Genomic DNA, 21,843 nt, shown 5'->3' with positions numbered 1-21,843 from the left:
GTGGCTCAGTTGTAGAGCGCTCACCTGGCATGCATGAGAACCTGGGTTCAATCCTCAGCACCACATAAAAATAAAATAAAGGTCCTGGGTCCACCTACAAGTGTAATCCCAGCAACCTGCTTTCTCTATTTCTATGAGGAATGTCATTGGTATTTTAATTGGAATTGCAGTGAATCTGTATAGCACCTTTGGTAGAATCGCCATTTTGACAATGTTAATTCTGCTTATCCAGGAACATGAGAGATCTTTCCATCTTCAAAGTTTTTTCTTCAATTTCCTTCTTTAATATTCTGTAGTTTTCATTGTAGAGGTCTTTCACCTCTTTTGTTCGATTAATTCCCAAGTATTTTTTTTTTTTTTTTTTGAGGCTACTGTGAATGGAGTGGTTTTCCTAATTTCTCTTTCAGAGGATTCATCACTTATGAATACAAATGCATTAGATTTACGTGTATTGATTTTATATCCTGCTACTTTGCTGAATTCATTTATTAGTTCTAGATGTTTTCTAGTGGAGTTTTTTTAATCTTCTAAATATAGGATCATGTCATCAGCAATAGTGACAGCTTTCGTTCTTCTTTTTCCCATTTGTATCCCTTTAATGTCTTTGGTCTAATTGCTCTGGCAAGTGTTTCAAGTATGATGTTGAATAGAAGTGGTGAAAGAGGGCATCCCTGTCTTGTTTCAGTTTTTAGAGGGAATGCTTTCAGTTTTTCTCCATTAAGAATAATGCTGGCTGTGGGCTTAGCATAGATAGCCTTTACAATGTTGAGGTATGGTCCTACTATTCCTATTGGGGTCCTGTATTTTATCAAAGGCTTTCTCAGCATCAATTGAAAAAATCATGTGATTCTTAACTTTAAGCCTATTGATGTGATGAATTACATTTATTGATTTCCAGATGTTGAAACAACCTTGCATCCCTAGGATAAACCCAACTTGATCATGGTGCACTATCTTTTTAATATATTTTTGTATGTGATTTGCCAGTATTTTGTTAAGAATTTTTGCATCTATGTTCATCAGGGATATTGGTCTAAAGTTTTCTTTTCTTGATTTGTCTTTGTCTGGTTTTGGTATCAGAGTGATACTAGCCTCATAGAATGAATTTGGAAGGGTTCCTTCCTTTTTTATTTCCTGGAATAACTTGAGGAGTATTGGTATTAGTTGTTCTTTAAAGGTCTTGTAGAATTCGGCTGAGAATCCATCTGGTCCTAGGCTTTTCTTAGTTGGTAGGCTTTTGATGGTTTCTTCTATTTCAGTGCTTGAAATTGATCTGTTTATATTGTGTACGTCTTCCTGATTCAGTTTGGGAGGATCATATGTGTCTAAAAATTTGTCAATGTCTTCGATATTTTCTATTTTGTAGGAGTATAGATTTTCAAAGTAGCTTCTAATTATGTTATGTATTTCAATGGTGTCTGTCGTTAGCTTTCCTTTTTCCATCACAAATTCTAGTAATTTGAGTTTTCTCTCTCCTCTTTGTTAGTGTGGCTAGGGGTTTATCAATTTTGTTTACTTTCTCAAAGAACCACCTTTTTGTTTTGTCAAATGTTTTAATTGTTTCTCTTGTTTCGATTTCATTGATTTCAGCTCTGGTTTAAATTATTTCCTGTCTTCTACTATTTTTGGTGTTGATCTGTTCTTCTTTTTCGAGGGCTTTGAGGTGTAATGTTAGGTCATTTAGTTGTTGACTTTTTATTTTTTTAATGTATGAACTCAATGCAATGAACTTTCCTCTTAGTACTGCTTTCATAGTGTCCCAGAGATTGTGATATGTTGTATCATTGTTCTCATTTGCCTCTAAGAATTTTTTTATGTCTTCCCTGATGTCTTCTGTTATCATTGCATCATTCAACAGCATATTATTTAGTCTCCAGGTGTATGAGTGGTTTTTGTTTGTTATTTTATTGATCATTTCTAATTACATTCCATTATGATTTGATAGGATGCAGGGTAGGATCTCTGTTTTTTATATTTACTAATGGCTTCTTTGTGGCATAGCATACGGTCTATTTTGGAGAAGGACCCATGAGCTACTGAGAAGGAAGTATACTCACTTGATGATGGATGAAATAACTCTGTAAATATCCATTAAGTCTATATCATTGATTGTATTATTTAGTTATATAGATCTATATCGAACACCAGATATGCCTGTCTCTCTCCTTCCTGAAGGATAAACCTCAAATCCTGTGACTTCTTACAAAGCCACCAAGCTGTGCAAGTCATGGCAAGTATCTCCCTATGCTCCTTCTTTGTTCTCAGATGCTCCCAGATATCCAAACCATGCCCCAGAAACAAGTCCCTCAGGCAGCCTGCTCAAAGACCAGAACTTGGGAAGCAAGCTCTCCTCTCCTTTTCTCCTGCCCTACTCCCAAGCTAGGAGACATTTAATAGTTTGTTTTATGTTTTCTTGATTAATGCCAGGTGATTTAAGCTTAAATATTTTCCTCATGGGATTCTATAAAAGGATATTGAAAATGGGAGAAAAGACATACCTAACTGCTGGAACAGAAGAGCCACACTAGTGCCTGTGACAGGAAGACTCTCATGTAAAGGAGTCTGAATCAGCTGTCTATCTCCTGCACCCAAGGAAAACAGCTTCTGCAGAATTTGAGAAACACAAACACACAAATTGATTTCTGAAGTTTTCTCAAAATAAAAATTCCTCTTAAGCTCAATTTTAGAGCAAATGGTCCCATAAGAGTCAATTAATAGATGCAAAAGGCAATAACATAACTGAAAACATTCAAGATACTTCGCGTACAACTAAAAATGGTATGAGAAAATTGTTGAAAGTTTCAAATTTAGTAGAAATGACACACAAAAATCACTGACAATCATAACTGACCAAAAAATAAAAGTGTTAAAGTCAACTTTAATTAAGACACATAAGACATTTCTGCTTCTTTAAAGTTTAGGCTCATTTGTGACCAAATTCACATTTAATATTTGCCCTTATAACAGAGATGAAGAAGAGAGTAGGAGGGTGTGGGGGAGAGGGTAACGATTTAAGACAAAAAACATCAGGGAAAGACAGAGGACAATTAAAGTCAGAGGGCAAGGAAACAGGATTCCAATTTCTCTATACATAACATCTTAATCAGATTAAGCACAAACAATGTGATTTTTAGCAGGTTTTCACAATAATATATAAGCAGAAACAAAAAACAAATGATCAATGAATCATTCTTAGGGTTAAAGGAAAAGAGTCTGTTCTTTTTGTTTGGATTCTGGGGATTGAACCCAGGGCCTCATGTATGCTCAACACACACACTACCACTGAGCTACATTTCACAACCCAAGGTTTATTCTTTGAAAAGTATGGTTGTTGCTGGGCTTGGTGGTGCATGCCTATAATCCCAGAGGCTCAGGAGGCTAAGGCGGGAGGATTGTAGGTTCAAAGCCAGCCTCAGTAACATAGCAAGGTTCCTGAGCAATTTAGGAGACCCTGTCTCAAAATAAACAAAGAGTTGGGGATTGATTCAGTGATTAAGCACCTAGGTTCAAGTCCCAGTACCCTCTGCCCAAAAAAAAAAAAAAAAAAAAAAAAAAAAAAAAGGTATATTCCAACACAATACAATAAATCATAGCTGCTAAAATTCTAATTTTTCTACTTCAGAGACACAGAAAAAAATCAAGATACACAGATTAAAGGAGTTATAATATTACAAAGACTGTCACTTAAACATTAAGTTAATGAGTTATACACAAGAGTAAGAAAGGTAGAAAGAGCACATTTAAAAGTTCAGTCTGAAAAGCATATGCCCCCAAAAATATAAACTAGAGTTCAAGTTACACAAAATATGACTTATAATTATGCTATGTGAAAGGTGAATCTTGTGTTAAAATTAACCTCATGGCCTAAGAAAAGAAAGGAATCTTGAGTGTCTAAGAGGCAGACCATAGGGACAATGCTTAACTAAAGTAGGATGCTCTTTAAAACAAAAACATTTAAAGAATTCTTTCTTTCCCTTTCTTCATAAATTAACTGGAGGGGAAAAGGAACAGTCTCCATCTCCCTTCTATTCTATTTACCTGAGACCCTCCAGCCGCTGGGACAAGGCAGGCACAAAGGTTTGCAATAAGACTTTCCAAGGAGACATTCAGACTATCCACATATACAGTATAGATCAAACCCAGGCAAGCCTGCAAAGGAAAGACACATGTAGTTACATCATGCAAAAAATTCTAAAAATAGTCGTGACATTAGCTTCGACGGAAATTTCTCTTTAAACCAAGTAAGGTATATTCTACAATGAACATGAAATAAATTTTAAGCAGCAAATGTTATTAAAGTTTATTAAATTTTCCTCTAGGACCAGAACCTACAAATGAGCTTCTGGCATGAGTTTATAGAAAGCAGAAAGCCCCAATTTAAAAAACAAGTGTCTTATCTATATTCAGATAACTCTTCTAGATAATTTGCAGGGCTAACACTGTTTTTGCCATACTGTTTTATCATGTTGTTTCAACTTACTTTGTGAAACTCCAAATTTCAAGTAAAAATTTAGAGATTTTATCTTGTTTTGTGTTTATTATAAATCCAGAACATTTATGCACCAGAAAATTAAATATGTTAATTACAACAAAGGGTAGCAAAATAGCCAAGATACTAACTGATACTTTGAGTTCGGCAGAAGGTAGGTGGTAAAATGAAAGATAAAATGCAATCTTTATGACTCTTTCAGTTTACTAAAATGTGTGACTGAAAAATTAGTCACAAATTAGGAGTTATTCATTGTCACTGAAACCTTAACACTAAGTTAATTTTTATAGAATATATAATCTCACTTTCTGGAAGAGTTTTTTAAGTTACATATTACTGTACATATTTATTAAAGATTAAAATTTTTTCTTACATTTGAAAATTCTGAGTAAAAATTCTGGAAACAATATTTTAAAGATGCACTGGCGGTATGATCAGAATTAACAAATCTCAAGTAATTTTATTTATGTCAACTCAACTTCTCATAAACTTAATGAACATATACAAGGTTGTTAAATTATTAATGTATTTTATTTCTTTAGGATTTCTACAATTTGGTTTTGATTAATGTGGAAACTGTTTTAAAACAAACACTACATCCTTAGAATACTCAGGTATTCCTTCTATCCAACATGAATTTATTTATTCTGCTTACTCTATATTTTATTGATGAATCACTAAATCAAACTAACAGTATTTTGATAAAAGAACTTATTGCCATGGTTTATTCAAAACAAATTTACTCAATGATACAAATCAATAACAATAATTAGGTGTTCTTTACCCTAAAAATTTCTGGATAATCTAATCTGGATACCAACACCAGGCTTTTGGGAGCAAACACTTCTGCAGGTTGAATTAAACCAGACACTTCCTCTTCACCTTCAATCTCTTCCTTCTTTGTTCCCTAAAAAAAGCAACACAGATAGATAATCAACAGAATTTCCTAAGTTCATTATTTTTTTTTTATTGTAAACAAGTGGGATACATGTTGTTTCTCTGTTTGTACATGGTGTAAAGGCATACCATTTGTGTAATCGTAAATTTACATAGGGTAATGTTGTTTGATTCATTCTGTTATTTTTTCCCTTCCCCCCACCCCTCCCACCCCTCCCACCCCTCTTTTCCCCCTATACAGTCCTTCCTTCCTCCATTCTTGCCCCCCTCCCTAACCCTAACTCTAACCCTAACCCCTCCCATCCCCCATTATGTGTCATCATCCACTTATCAGCGAGATCATTCATCCTTTGTTTTTTTTGAGATTGGCTTATCTCACTTAGCATATTCTCCAATTTCATCCATTTGCCTGCAAATGCCATAATTTTATCATTCTTTATGGCTGAGTAACTATTCCATTGTGTGTGTACACACACCACACACACACAACTATATATATATATATATTACAGTTTCTTTTCCATTCATCAATTGAAGGGATCTAGGTTGGTTCCATAGTCTGGCCTATTGTGAATGTAGCACGCTATGAACCTGATGGGGCTGTATCTCTGTAGTATGCTGATTTTAAGTCCTTTGGGTATAGGCCAAGGAGTGGGATAGCTGGGTCAAATTGGTGGTTCCATTCCAAGCTTTCTAAGGAATCCTCCGACACTGCTTTCCAGAGTGGCTGCACTAATTTGCAGCCCCACCCCAGCAATGTTATGAGTGTACCTTTTTCCCCACATCCTCGCCAACACCTGTTGTTGCTTGTATTCTTGATAATCACCATTCTAATTGGGGTGAGATGGAATCTTAGTGTGGCTTTTGATTTTGCATTTCTTCTTATTACTAGATATGTTGAACATTTTTCCATATGTTTGTTGATTGTTTGTAGATCTTCTTCTAAGTTCATTATTCACAAAAGATAGATGTGTACACACCTTCCAAATAATTTATAAAAATCTAAAATTAATTACAAAATATAATTTACAAAGAAATTGTGAAGGGACAGTTATTTCATTTTTGAAAAAGCTCCAGATACATATTCCACCCCAACCCTGAGCATTTTATCCTCCCCCCTCCCTCCTTTTCTTTTTCTTTCTTTTCTTCCTTCCTCCCCCTCCCCCTCTTCTTCCCTCCCTCTCTTCCCTCCACCCCCCCCCCCCACCCCCGGCTTTCTTTCTTCTCCTACCTCAGCCTCCCAAGTAGCTGGGACTATAGGTGTGTGCAATGACTTTTCAGCATTTCCTTTATCAAATGTCAGTGGTCAAAGTTGAATATGGCATACTGAAATTATTTTTAGTAGTACCCAAACAATTAAAAATGACTTTCGCATAAAAAGGAAGTCAGTTTTCAAGAGAAGAAAAAAACCTGTTTTAGGACTAAGGCACTCAATTTCACTTTTATTTTTCAAGTTGACCCTGAATTATACAATGTTCAATTCTCTTGGAAGTAAAGAGCAATCAACTCTAAACTGCTTTTGCACATAAGCAACAATATTAATATTTTGAGAAGAAAGAATCTGTTTATGCACAAAATAAGTTTCAGAATGTACTTAATGCAATAGAAATGCATGTTTATAAATGGCTAAAATGGTAAATCACAGGTAGATTTTAACTCATTTAAAAAGAAAGTCTTAAACAACAATTAAACAATAACAACAACAACAAATCTGTTTCCAGATGGGAATGTAGTTCAGTGGTTGGCATGTTTACCTCCCTTGCACAAAAAGCCCTGGGTTCATTGTCCAGTACTGAAAAACAAAAATCCATCAATAAACAAAAAAATTCCCTTCAGTTTCAATGAGTAAATACTGATCAATAAACTTGGGAAAATATTACTCTCATTTTTGAGTCAACAAATATTTGCTGTGTACCTACTGTTCAATAATACTCTGACACTGAAAGTTTTATGAAACATAAGGGGCAAGGCAAAGAGGGATTCAAATTTAGTACTAGATGTTCTAAGATTCTAGAACATTTTCCCTAAACCAAATTTCTTTTTCATTCATTTAGACCAATCAGTGGCCCATCTGAAAGCTTACTTTCCTCCCTGAAGCCTTTCTTTCCTAAATTTTTTCTTTCTCTTACTTTTCAGCATGGTTCACCAATATATCAGACTTGCTTACACATATTTCTTCTGCCAACCTTTCCCCCAAGTGCCACAGAATGCTATATCCAGCTGCCTGCTTGACATCTCCAGTCAATGACTAATAGACATCACAAACATATGCAAAACATAGCTTCAATCTATGGTTGAAGTTGCACTGTCTGTATGAATTAATGGCAATTTCATTTTTTTACTAGGCAAACAAAGTCCTGATTTCTCTCTTTCATAGACCACATCCAAATGTCAAGAAATCCTGATTTCTCACCACCTCCATTGCTGCCACAATACTGGGAGCCACCGTTATCTTTTGCCTGGATTATTGCAACAGCTTTCCTTCATTTCCTTTATTCTTCTTTAACTCTGTTTCCTTGCTGCCTTCAAACACACCAGGTATGCACTCATCTACATGTTTTTGGACTTGCTTGTTCTTTGCCTGAATACTCTTTTCACAGATATCCCAATGACTATGTCCCTCATCTCCTTCATCGAAACATGTCCTGCTCTGATACTGACCAATCTACTGGAAAATGCAATGCCCTACCACTCTAGTAGACCATTTTCCTTCTTTATTTTTCTCCATGGTACTTATCACTAACCAACATATTATCCATTTTATTTATCTTGGGCTTTGGTTTGTCTGTTTCCCCCACTAGAATGTGTTCCCTAAAAGATAGGACTTCTGTCTGTTTTGTTCAATAGTGACTTCCTACTTTCTAAAATAGCAGTTGGGTACACAGTTGATACTTACTATTTGTTCAGTGCATAAATGTAGGAATAATTTTCTTGGGATGTTTCTCTGGGTATTTTACCAAGGGCCTCTTTACTCATTGAAGTCAAGAACTATACTTTCAATTTCCTTTAGAATCTGTTTAGTTTGATTAGAGTACAACATGACCAAGACTTCACTGTCCAAGGAATGTACATATCTGAAGAGAAATTTAAGATCCATTTGCTCTTGAAAGATGTTCATTTGTTACAAGGCAAAAACTAAAATTAGGTTGGTTGTTTTCTGGAATCCTTAGAAATAATTAAAATGTGCTGAATATGAATTAACCAAAGATTTCCACACTTAATGAATCATATTCTTCATGGATTACTAACGAACTCAACATGACAAAAGGATGACTGAAATTCCTGGAAGAGAAAAATCTACCCACATTTTTATGAGACTGATAAATGCCCTAGAGTACCATTAAAAGACAGCCCGAAGAGTAGATAAACATTTCAAATGAATAACCATTAGTCTACTTTGACCAAAACATAAAATAGAATGCATTTGTCATTTCTTTAATTTTTTTAAAATTTTACACAAATGATGTACCAACTGTTCATTTCTCTGGTTGTACACAACGTAGAGTCACACCATTTGTGTAATCGTACATGTACACAAGGTAATGATGTTTGTCTCATTCCGCCACCTTTCCTTTCCCCACTCCCTCCCCTATTTGACATTTCTTAAACCTGCTCTTTAAACATTCCACTAAAAGGAATAGTTATTAACAAGAAAGGAAAAAGGTTCAATACATAGTAACTCAGTGTTAACTAAAAACAATTTCACTTTTATATTACTTTTTATTACAGATGTTGATTTTCACTTGTAAATCCTAAAATGTTATTTTTATTTCTAATAACTCTCCTACAAGAATATAGTATCTCAAGTTTAAGAGAAAAATTCATGCTCCTACTTTTCAAAGCAAAATCATAGTGTTGTGATAAAAGAAACAACCCCAAAAGTTGTTAGATAAAATAGTTTGTTCCAGCGGATGATAAGGTGATGTTTCACATCAAAATTTTCCAGAAAGGATTTATCATATAAGGGTACTACTGCCACTTCTACAGTTGTGGTACATAATGATACTGGCTTAATTTGATATATGTTTTACAATGGCAGATTTTCACATTGAAAATATGTGAGAAACTTAAAAATAAGCAGGAAATTCAAACCACAGTCTATGAATTTAAGAAATGTTAAGATAATGCTTTGAAATTTAATATTTTATAGAATAAACCATTTTTACATATATTATCTAGTTGAACAATATTTATAAAGCCTTCTTCTAAGATTATTCTTGGCTTTTAGTAGGCCCAAATTAAGGTACAAATTTACATGCTGTTTACTGAACTATCTCATGTTGATTTACAGGTCATTTGATCTCTTATCCAAATATAACTACATGCAACATCTTGCTCATTCGTAGTGTCTTTGTCTATCAATTATTACAATGAACTACAACTGCTAGTGACATTCTCAGCTTCTGTGTAGTTCATTTAGGTATAGTTGATAGTCCTAGTGCTTCCAATAATATGAGCTAAATGAGTACACACCATATTGCTCTGCCCCCAAAATGCTGTTACTTTCAAACATATTTGAAATAAAAAGCTAAAAAGTACTAGAGGGTGATTTTATGTGATGATTTTTTTCTACCAGACAGGCACTAGCTTTAAGAAGTTTATCTTATCTATCATTCAGGTTGAACACTTCAACCTCATGATCACTGCATTCTAATGCTTGATTTTTACCTTAAACCAGCTACCAAGTCCTGTCCCTTCTATTCTCACAAGAATTGTTGCACCCAACATCTTCTATATTATATTCAATTTCAACAATTACCTTTTCATACTAAAAATCTTCCTATAACATTTCATTAAACATTTAGTTTTTGAGAAAAGGACAAAAGGAATTCTGAAATTAAAAAAAATTCAGTTCTAAATTTCCTTTTTGAAATATAATTTATTACAGTGTACCATTATGGAGAGTTGCCTCAGTAAAACAATTTAAGGACTTTTAAATTTTCCAGAATTGGAAATAAAGGAGTTTCAGTAGTTACAAAATTCTTGATGGTCTAAAATTCCCCTGGAAAAGCTCCATCATTTCTTGCCAACTAATCTTTCAATCACATTACCATGGTCACATGAGAAAATGTGGTTTATCTTTGCATTGGTCTACAAAATAAAGATTTCATAAAGAATATAAGTTTTAGATTAACAAGTCTTCAGATAAATCAAGCCACTAGCTTTTAGTTCAAACTTGAGTTTACCTCTAGAAAAGAAAATATACTACAGATATGCACCTTCAAGAGCATAGCACCTGGGCTATACAGTAGTTAGAAGGCAGGACAAATTCAATTATAGGGCAATTTTTTATTCACCCATAAAGTTTTCTATGTTAGTGGCACATAGTCCATAAGTTGCTTTTGCTGCTGGTGATGGTGTTTTTAATACTTACAAGGCAGTATTTTCCAAAGTGTTTTCTCCTGGAAACTGATAGACATTACTTATCCCCCAAATTTTGGAAATAATAAGGTCAACATAGTTTTATAAAAAAAGTTTTTTTTACTACAGGATTTCTTAGACTATGATATGCAAATATAATTTGTGTAATTACATTCCATATCTGTGTCAGAAAATAACATATAGTATTTTTCCTCTTTATTCCAGACATTGCCCCCTGGAACACATACTGGAAAAGGCTGTCTTACACTAGTCCAGTATACAAAATGTGTGAAACAAGTATGTATATGTTCATATGTTCTATACCCTATGAGCACAGGCATATACAATGCTTGTTTTAGAAATAGACTGTCCCACTTCTACTAATTCTCATATTGCACAAAGTAAGGCAAGATTTGAAAAGACAAGGTACTACAAGCCAGGGAACTATGCACCTGCCCTAAGAAGTTATGTTGGCATGCCTGTTCTCCATTCTCACCAGACAAGTTAGGAACATCTACTCTTTTTCAAAATATTTTTTTATTTGTTCTAATTAGTTACACGTGACAGTAGAATGCTTTTTGACATATCATACATAAATGGAGTATAACTTCTCATTTGTCTGGTTCTACAATATGTAGAGTTACACAGGTCATATAATCATATATGTACATAGAGTAATAATGTCTGATTCATTCTACTATCATTCCTACCCCCCTGTCCATTCTCCTCCCTTCACTCCCCTCTGTCCAAAATACCTCTATCCCTGCCCCCTATTGTGAATTAGCATCCACATATCAGAGAAAACATTTGGTCTCTGGTTCTTTGGGATTGGCTTATTTTGCTTAGAATAATATTCTCTAGAGGAACTTCAACTCTTGACCAGTGGTTCTCAAACTTTAGCGTGTAACAAGATCAGGGGAGGATTCTAAAAACTGATTTCTGGGTTTCACCCACAATTTCTCATGCGGTAAGTCGGAGGTAGGGTCTGAGATGAGAATTTATTCTAAGAAGCTCCTTGGTGATACTGAAGTTAATCCAGGGATGATGTTTTTTGAATCACTACATTGCACTAATATGAGAATATAAAGGACAATGAGAATAGTTAATTCATTTATACAATCCAAACTTTATTAAATACTGTTTCTTAGTAAATAAAACCAGGACTTTTTAGAGAAATTACATTCCATATCTGTGTCAGAAAACGTACAAAATAAGTTCTACAGTGTTCATCTCAAGCCAAAAAGTTAACAATCTGCCAAAGAAAGACACCATTGAAATGAATAAGCACCACAGCTGACAGAAACTCATCAAATGTATAAGACATCAAATATTCAAATTGGTAATTTTAAACAGTCACTGTTGAAGACTGCTAGGACACTAATCTACTATTCTGAGAGTTTTAGAATAAGTGAACAAGTTTATTGTCTTTTCTATAAAACTGTGGTTAATGAGAGAGAGTTCTATTTCATAGATGAATTTCTATTAATAAATGCAGAAGGAATAATATAATTATGAAATTATCTTTTTATAATTTCTGATGAGCTAATGGATACAGGAAATGATCAATACATATTAAAATCATTAATATCAGGCTGGCACTACAACAGACCCATTAATTAATCTTAGCCACCAATAAAAGCAGAACAGCCAGAAATTATGTTCCTCTTGATGTAATATAATAGGAAGCACAGCACAATCTTTGAAGTATTCCAGCTATAAAAAAATCAAATCTGAATCTAATAAAGATTTTAGATCCCATTACTATTTTGTAATAACTAGGGGGATTAGAGGTGCAAGTTAAAGGCAAATATCAGCCAAATCCAGAATATTGGCTATTTCATAGAACAAGTGACCCAGGTCTATGCCCCTAAAGGAGAATCGTTAAGAGGAAAAACAAACAAACAAACAAACAAAAAAAAAACAAAATTCAATGTTTGGGTCTTTTCTGAAACCTGAATAGGTAAAGAAAGACATTTAGAGACAGTCTTAAAATTTTAAAGAATACAGGGTGTGGTAGCACATGCCTGTAATCTCAGCAAAACTGGAAGCCGAGGCAGGAGGATCACAAGTTCCAGGCCAGCCTCAGCAACTAAGCAAGAGCTTAAGCAATTTAGTGAGACCCTGTCTCAAAATTTAAAAATGAAAGATAAAAAAATAAAATGGCTAGGGATGTGGCTTGGTGGTAAAGTGCCTCTGGGTTCAATCCCTAGTACAAACAAACAATCACAGCAGCAACAGAACATTCTGGTGGGGCACACCCAATGAAAAGACAAGTACACAAACAAAGTAATTTGTTTGTGTATCTTATACGAAGATGAAAAAGAAGAAAAGAGAGGTGGGAGAGAAATAATGAAGCTCAGAAGATCAGAGAATCTCTCCGAGGTGATGCTGGAAATGATATCTGGAAAAAAAAAAAACCAAAGCAGCTAGTCAGACATTCAGATGGATAAACAGGCAAATGCAAAAAGCCCATATGAGGAAAGAGCATGTTATAGTTTAAGAAACAGAAAAGTAGTCAGATGTATGAAATCTAGGTAGCTAGGGGGAAAACTATAGCAGAAGTAGTTGGAGTGATACACAGAGATCAGATTATTTAGGGCCTTGAGACCAAAGTAAGGTGTTTGGGTCCCCCCCGCCCCACCTAAATATCATGGGAATCTGATACAATTTTAAGAAGCAGGGTGATCTCAATTTTGCCTTTAAAAGATTGACTTTGATGCTAAATGGAGAACGGCTTGTAAGGAGGCAAAAGCAGAAAAAGCCTGGTTAGAAGTCTATCTGGTAGCTTAGGCTAGATACATGGTACAGTACTAACAGGGAGGGACAGAGAGGAAATGTCTGAGAAATTGTTTTGGAAGTAGAGTTGACATAATTTTCTCATGGCTAGAATGATAGAATTTTCTCATTAAAGAAAGTAAGGATAAGGAATAACTCTAAGTTTTTGTTTGAACACCTGAATCAATAGTAATGCCATTTATTGAGACTAGGAAAACTAGATAAGTTACATTAGGAAAGGGGATGGAAGTAGAAAATAGGGAGTAACCAAGAGGCAATGTATACCTTGCATATGTTAACAGTTCCAAAAACTATGAGCTGCATTCCTTTCTTAACCAGTGCTTTTTCTATTACATAAAAATAGGAGGGGCTGGGGCTGTGGCTCATTGGTTGAGCCCTTTCATCAAATGTGCAAGGCACTGGGTTGGATCCTCAGCACCACATAAAAATAAATAAAGAAAAATATTGTGTAAAAAAAAATAGGATAGCAAGTTGAAATTTTTTAGAAATAATGCCAGAAAAACATTTTAAAGGTAATCATAAATATACTGGCATGATAATTTATCAATATATAAACAGAATTTTTAGAAGGATCACCTATATAGAAATGTGTATGTAAATTTGCATGAAATCTGTTTATCCTTTGAACATGGAGGGAAAAAGGTCTGAAAAGTTTTACTTCAGGCCCAATCCCTTTGGGTCATGGAATTATAGTTGATATGTACCACATAAAACATATATGCATCCAGGGAAAAATAATTTTCTAAAATATCTACATTTGCATTATTTAACAATAAAAGTTTAAAGTTTTAAAAAAGTAAGTAGTAATATATTATTATGTGTTAATTTACTGAACTTTACAACATGGTTGACCACAGAGTGGGTGTCACAGAAGGAAAGGGTGCAGCCCCTTCTCTCAGGAAATTTAGTCTTGCTTAAATGATAAGAGCAACACAGGTGAAATAACAGCTTTGGTGCACAATAATATTGCAACAATTGGAGTTTATAGTTAAAATGCCAGAGAAACTCTGAGAAGGGCATTCAGTGAGGCCCACAGCATTAAATTGGAACTTAAAAAATCAATCAGAACAGTCTGAAGTAATGACAAAGTGAAAAAGAGAAATTCAACAGTTAGGGAAGTCAGAGGTCAAGTTAAAAAAAAAAAAAAAGTGTGCTTTGTACTGTGACTGGCTTGAATTGCAATATATACTCACCAGTTCTTACAGTTTTACTAATTTTAGTCATTATGTGCCTTTTAAAAATATGAATCCAAACTCTAAATTTTTATGCAACACAAATTGAACTAAAAATCCTTGCCTATTTTGACATTATTAGTTGATGAAACAGATTAATTTGCAACAGATTTTATAACATCAGAAAGATATACTATGGTAATTTATTTATACTTTTAATTTTTGGCATCTTTTATTTCAATAATTCTTACTGATACTTTCTTTAAAACATCTTTTACTCTGATTAATATCTAATACAGTTAGAATTAATGAATTAATCATCATAAATTGGGGAATACTGTCATTGGAACTGAGAAATGTTTCTGCTCATTTATTCCCAAAACAATCAACTCATATTCCGACTATTAAATTACTTTAAAAGTATTTGACTTTACTTTTAAAATTAAGAACATTTAGGATGACTTTAAAATGTAAAAATTATGAGAAATACTATTAAGCTAATCTTTGTATTTCAAGGAAAGGAGATGAGTGTAAACTTTTGAAAGAGGAAGGGAAACCAAATAAGCTTCATGTTTATTCTCTAACAAGGTTAATCATCTTAAAATTTGGTTCTCACAAATTTAAGAATATAAATTTTTGTGAACCACCATAGTCAATGAACTCTTTTAAAGTTTCTTTTTGCTACTTGATAAAATTAGTAAAAAATAAAATAAATAAAATCTGAAATAATTTTTCTAAAACATTACATTAATATTATTTGATAAGCTGTAAGATCTTAAAAAAGATTCACCAGATTTTTGATTAGATAAAATATACTTCCTTGGAATTCCTGATGGAGAAATTTATAATAAACTGGTCACAAAGACCAAGATTTCAGTTTTACTTTAATGAGGAATACAGGCCAAAATCTTGCTTAATGACCAGGTAACATGACATAGTCACATATATATATTTTTTATTGTAAACAAATGGGATACATTTTGATTCTCTGTACATGGAGTAAAGGCATACCATTCGTGTAATCATAAATTTACACAGGGCAATGTTGTTTGATTCATTCTCCCATTTTCCCCCTTCTCCCCCACCCCACTCACCCCTCCTTTCCCTGTATGCAGTCCTTCCTTCCTCCATTCTTTCCCCCCCTCCCTAACCCAACCCTAAACCTAACCCTAACTCTAATGCTAACCCCTCCCACCCCCCCATTATATGTCATCATCCGCTTATCAGTGAGATCATTCATACTTTGGTTTTTTTGAGATTGGCTTATCTCACTTAGCATGATATTCTCCAATTTCATCCATTTGCCTGCAAATGCCATAATTTTATCATTCTTTATGGTTGAGTAATATTCCATTGTATATATATGCCACAGTTTCTTTATACATTCATCAATTGAAGGGTACCTAGGTTGGTTCCACAATCTGGCTATGGTGAATTGAGCAGCTATGAACATTGATGTGGCTGTATCTCTGTAGTATGCTGATTTTAAGTCCTCTGGGTATAGGCCAAGGAGTGGGATAGCTGGGTCAAATAGTTCCATTCCAAGCTTTCTGAGGAATCTCCATACTGCTTTCCAGAGTGGCTGCACTAATTTGCAACCCCACCAACAATGTATGAGTGTACCTTTTCCCCACATCCTCGCCAACACCTGTTGTTGCTTGTGTTCTTGATAATAGCCATTCTAATTGGGGTGAGATGGAATCTTAGGGTGGTTTTGATTTGCATTTCTTATTACTAGAGATGTTGAACATTTTTTCATATATCTGTTGATTGTTTGTACATCTTCTTCTGTGAAGTGTCTGTTCATTTCCTTAGCCCATTTGTTGACTGGGTTATTTGTATTCTTGGTGTAGAGTTTTTTGAGTTCTTTATATATTCTGGAAATTAGTGCTCTATCTGAAGTATGAGTGGCAAAGATTTTCTCCCACTCTGTAGGCTCTCTCTTCACATTACTGATAGTTTCCTTTGCTGAGAGAAAGCTATTTATTGATTCTTGCTTTTATTTCTTGTGCTATGGGAGTCCTATTAAGGAAGTCTGATCCTAAGCCAACATGTTGAAGATTTGGACCTACTTTTTCTTCTATAAGATGCAGGGTCTCTGATCTGATTTCAAGGTCCTTGATCCATTTTGAGTTGAGTTTTGTGCAGGGTGAAAGATAGGGGTTTAATTTCATTCTGTTGCATATGGTTTTTCAATTTTCCTAGCACCATTTGTTGAAGAGGCTATCTTTTCTCCATTGCATATTTTTGGCGCCTTTGTCTAGTATGAGAAAATGGTATTTATTTGGGTTTATGTCCCTGTCCTCTATTCTGTACCACTGATCTACCTGTCTATTTTGGTACCAATACCATGCCGTTTTTTGTTACTATTGCTTTGTAATAGAGTTGAAGATCTGGTATTGCGATACCCCCTGCTTCGCTCTTTCTACTGAGGATTGCTTTAGCTATTCTGGGTTTCTTATTCTTCCAGATGAATTTCATAATTGCTTGCTCTATTACGTCATTGGGATTTTAATTGGAATTGCATTAAATCTGTATAGCACTTTTGGCAGTAAGGCCATTTTGACAATATTAATTCTGCCTATCCAAGAACATGGGAGATCTTTCCATCTTCTAAGGTTTTCTTTAATTTCTTTCCTTAGTGTTCTGTAGTTCTCATTGTAGAGGTCTTTCACCTCTTTTGTGAGATTGATTCCCAAGTATTTTATTTTTTAAATATTTCATAAAGAAATCAAACATTTAGTTATAAGCAAATATCATGCAATAAATTCTACAAAGTACATTCATCTTAAAATGCATACCTTATTCAGTAGATGACTTGTCTATCTACTATGAAGAACATTAAAACCAGATATAATTTATTTAAAATGAGATATAATTAATATGACAGAATAATAAAAAAATATAGTAGTAGAAGGTATTTTAAACTTGTCATTTTATAAATTAGCAACCATGCCCAAAAAGATGAAATAACTTTCTAAGGTTACACAGCTTATTTAAGGCACAACTGGCATTAGGAATTGAGTCTTCTCATTTAAATTACTTCTCTTTCTACACACATACACACACAAGAAATAAGGTATTAGTTCAAAGAAGATGATTAAGAGAAAAATCTCTTAAGTCAAACTGTCAATAAAAAAGAACTTGACTTTTCCCCTTTATATTCAAATGTAATAATCTTTGTGTTTAAAAAATAGTAATAACAACACACAGTTCTTACTTCAACCTTCCCAAGTCTGAATGTAATATTAATTCAGAGATAGTTCTTCCCTACAAAACATATCTGTGAGGAGGATCAAGGAGACAGTCAACATCCTGTTCACTGTCCAATCCAATTTTTAAAAGGGATTTAGGACTAAGCATAATCTTCACCATTTGTACTGTAAGGAAAATCCCATGTGGATATTTGCATGTATTGTAAATTATCAAACAAACTATAGAATAAATTCAGCATACACAAGTCTACCGATTTTTTTCTGTCTTAATCATGTTACTTACACTAGTTTTTCCTAAACCCTGTTTGCTGAATAAGTCTAAGAATTAGGTCTAATGCCTAGATGTAATCAAGTAAAATGTTGATTATATTATCAGAAAACTCAATTCCTATACTTAACTATTCCTAATTTCTAGTTCCATAAGGTAGATTATTGTTGACTAAATCTGTTGAGGGCAACCAAAAGTTTTTTTTTTAAGAGATACTGATCACAAGTTATTTATAATACTGGCAAATGGGAAACAATTGCCCATTAGGAGCCTGATTAAATATATGCATATGATGGATTAGGACATAGTCATTTTAGTTTTTTAAAAATTCTTATCTTTTGAAGAAATTAGTCAAATTAATTTTCTTTTCTCTTCTCTTACTTTTCTCCTCATACTCTGTAAATTTTCTATAATGAGCACAGTTAACTTTGATAAAGGGTGTGGTTACTGGGTTTATACTTCAGATAAATCTATTAAATGTTTTGTATGGGATTCTTTCTAGGGTGCCAAGTTTTCCAATTTAATGATTAGTTTAGAAATCCATTTTTATTCCTTCAGTTTCCAGTTAATTCCTTAAGCATTTGGAATTATTGTACAATATTATCAACATTTCAATTTTTTTTTTCAAATATGCTCACTGTTTAACACTGTTGAAATGTAGCTTCCATTGTAGGATACTGATTTCCCATACCACCCTCGAGTGTTTCTCAACTACCTTTTCTCTTTCCATAATTGTTCTTATTCTTGAATCAATAACACACTGACACACTTTTTCTGTATATGTTTTAGTATTTGGTTTTTCAGAGACAGATACAGTCTAGCTCTTTGACTTACTAAACTGAATGTCCCCTGGGTACAGTTTTTTTAGTCATATCTATATAATAGGAACCTATCAGATGATGTTCTTTGAGAATAAATAACATACATGTGAATTAAATAAAATAGAATAAAATTGTTATAAAACTTTTAGAATAGTATTCAGAATAGGATAAGTCTTTCATTTATTATAAGCTCTAAAATCTCTTTTCCTATCCACAGTTTTTTGCCTGTATTGTCCTTTTTCTTTCCCCTTTTCTAAGTAATTAGATCTTATGTTTTAAATGTCTACTCAATCTTGTAAACTCTGGAAGACTTATTCAAGTTGCCCAGCATTCAATTATTATCTATTTCACTGAATATGCTTAGCATATGGTACTTGGGATATTTTTGTTCTTTAGTTTTAATTTTGTCTCCTGAGCTAGAATTCAAGCCCACTAAGATAAGAAAGCAATATCTTATGCCTTCTATGTTCTTCCCCCTTTATTCTTCCTCTTACCTCCCCACAGTACACTCATTCATCCCCACTTCCTTCTAATGACAATTGTGCTGATATATCAGATATCTTTCCTGAGAACTGCAATAATTACCATTGACTCAAACATAGTTATAGAAACACATTAAAGAACTATTAAAAAGATACAAATTTTAAGTCTATTGTATATTTTATCTAAGCCATTAAAGCCCATACCAAATCTATCATTATTGACTACTATTTTAAAAATCTACTATCACATTCCCTAGTTAAATAATTTTAGAGATATGTTATCAAAAGTTTGATGCCACAGTTTGCTTATGATTACTGACAGTATTACTGTATCTTAGAAAAGGTAATGGAGCCAACATTTTTAAAGTTGCACAGTTATTCTTTGGATGGTGTACATCCCTAAGTTCCTTCTCTTTCTAGCTTCCAAACAATGTGTCATAATATATGTGGTATGAAGTAATTCACATCAAGAATTAAAAGATCTATTTGAACTGATGATATGATCCCCAAAATAAAAGAAAAGCACATATTTTAAAAAGAACATAGCTAAATAGTTCATGCCAAAAATGAGAACAACCTTGCTGATGACCTAGAAAGGAATATCTTCTGGGTTTTTATTTACTTTTTTCCAAATTCTACTTCATTGCTTGTACCCTCAATTGGACCAAACTCAAAAGACATTAATTTTCTGTTTCCAACATAGAAAAGTGGTTTTGCAATTCTGGCTGGTACCTACCCAGAAGCCAAAATTCTCACAACTTACTTAAATTTTCAGAATCTTGGAAAAACTCATATGAACCAAACTTAAAACTTTTGTAAATTGAAGGTAAAATTAAATTACAATGTTTATTCATTAAAATGACAAGTAGGAAAATAATGTATCTCAAAAGAAAAATAATTTTTTAAACACTCAATCAAAATATACAAGAACTCAGATCTTGGTTTCCCCTATCAATCCATATTCACAGGAGCCAAGGCTCCTTGAAGAAATGAATGATTTCAAGACTAAAGCTGGAAATGAATAAGATGAGTCTAGTTCAGCCTGTTAGGACAGAAAGTTAAAAAAAGAGATGGGGCCTTACTGAAAAACATACAGGGGGCTGGAGATATAGCTCAGTTGGTAGCAAAGGCCCTAGGTTCAATCCCCATCACTGCCAAAAAAAAAAAAAGGAACCAGCCTAGCTTGAGAGGTACCCACTGTTCAATACAGGATAATATATACATGACAACTATTAAGGACAATTAATGAATTATACATTACTGAAGAAAAGAAAAGAAAAAAGCATAACAATTGGATTTCGTAAGTTTCTGACTCAGACAAGAAGGAAGAGTTCTTGCTTATACTAAAATGTCAACTGCTGACTGATAAAAGTAGAGTGTGAAGTTGGAAAAATATTCTGCAACCATCATACAAAACTGGAATAGTCAAGAATCATCAGTAAATGCTAAATCTAGAAAGTATACGTGATGAGTAACAGGATATTTGCACGGTCCTACAATGTCTTCCTATAGATTGCTTATTAGCTGCAGGTAGGAAAAGAAAAAAAAAAAAAAAAGCAACTATACAGTGGAGAAAACTAACAATCACTTGACCAGGTTACCAGAATTAACATCATTAGTGAAGGACATATAGATACACAGTGTGCACTTCCAAATATGTACCCTTAGAAAGATGCCCACAGAAGGAACACTTGTGTAGTTTTTTTTGTTTTTTTTTTTTTTTGGGTGGTGCTAGGAATTGAACCCAGGGCCTTGTGCTTTCGAGGCAAGCACTCTATCAACTGAGCTACATCCCCAGCCTGTATTCTAACTCATTGAAGCACAACCTGAATCTAATTGAGAGGCTATCAGAAAATACTAAATAAAAAGAAAAATTTTATTAAAAAGGGGGGTGGGAATTATATTATTTGAAAATGTCATAAAAAAAACAGAGTCTGAGCAATTATTCCAGGTGAAAAGAAACAAAGAGAAATGATAATTAAATGCATTGTATATAAGATATATTGGACTTGTTCACGAAAAAAAAAATAGAGGCGGGGACTATATGGAACATTTTGAGGTCAGGCATAGTAGTTCATGACTACAATCCTAGTTACTCCGAGACTGAAGTAAGCAGATCACTTAGACCCAAGAGTTTGAGGCCAGAATTGGCAACATAGCAAGACCCAGCCTCAAAGGAAAAAAAAAAAAAATCAGGTCAAATGACAAAAACGGAATATATATAGTAGATTAAAGTATTATATCAATGTTAAATTTCCTGAGATTCATAACTGTACTGTTTATGTTCCTTCAAAATACATATCAAAGAATTTAGGATTAAGGGATATGGTGCATGTAACTTT

At 33.7% G+C, this 21,843-nt stretch overlaps 1 protein-coding gene across 1 annotated transcript in view; it reads right to left on the bottom strand.

Annotated features, from left to right (window-relative positions):
- SBF2 (SET binding factor 2) overlaps positions 1–21,843 on the bottom strand; it is a 494,106-nt gene that overhangs the window by 240,998 nt on the left and 231,265 nt on the right. The window contains 3 exon segments of the mRNA XM_079104301.1: positions 2,499–2,604; positions 4,039–4,149; positions 5,274–5,396. Of these exon segments, the coding sequence (XP_078960427.1) occupies positions 2,499–2,604; positions 4,039–4,149; positions 5,274–5,396 (340 nt within the window).

This window comes from Sciurus vulgaris, assembly GCF_902686455.1.
Source record: "Sciurus vulgaris genome assembly, chromosome: 11".
In the NCBI taxonomy this organism is placed as follows: Eukaryota; Metazoa; Chordata; class Mammalia; order Rodentia; family Sciuridae; genus Sciurus; species Sciurus vulgaris.
This window is presented reverse-complemented; position numbering and strand designations above follow the sequence as displayed.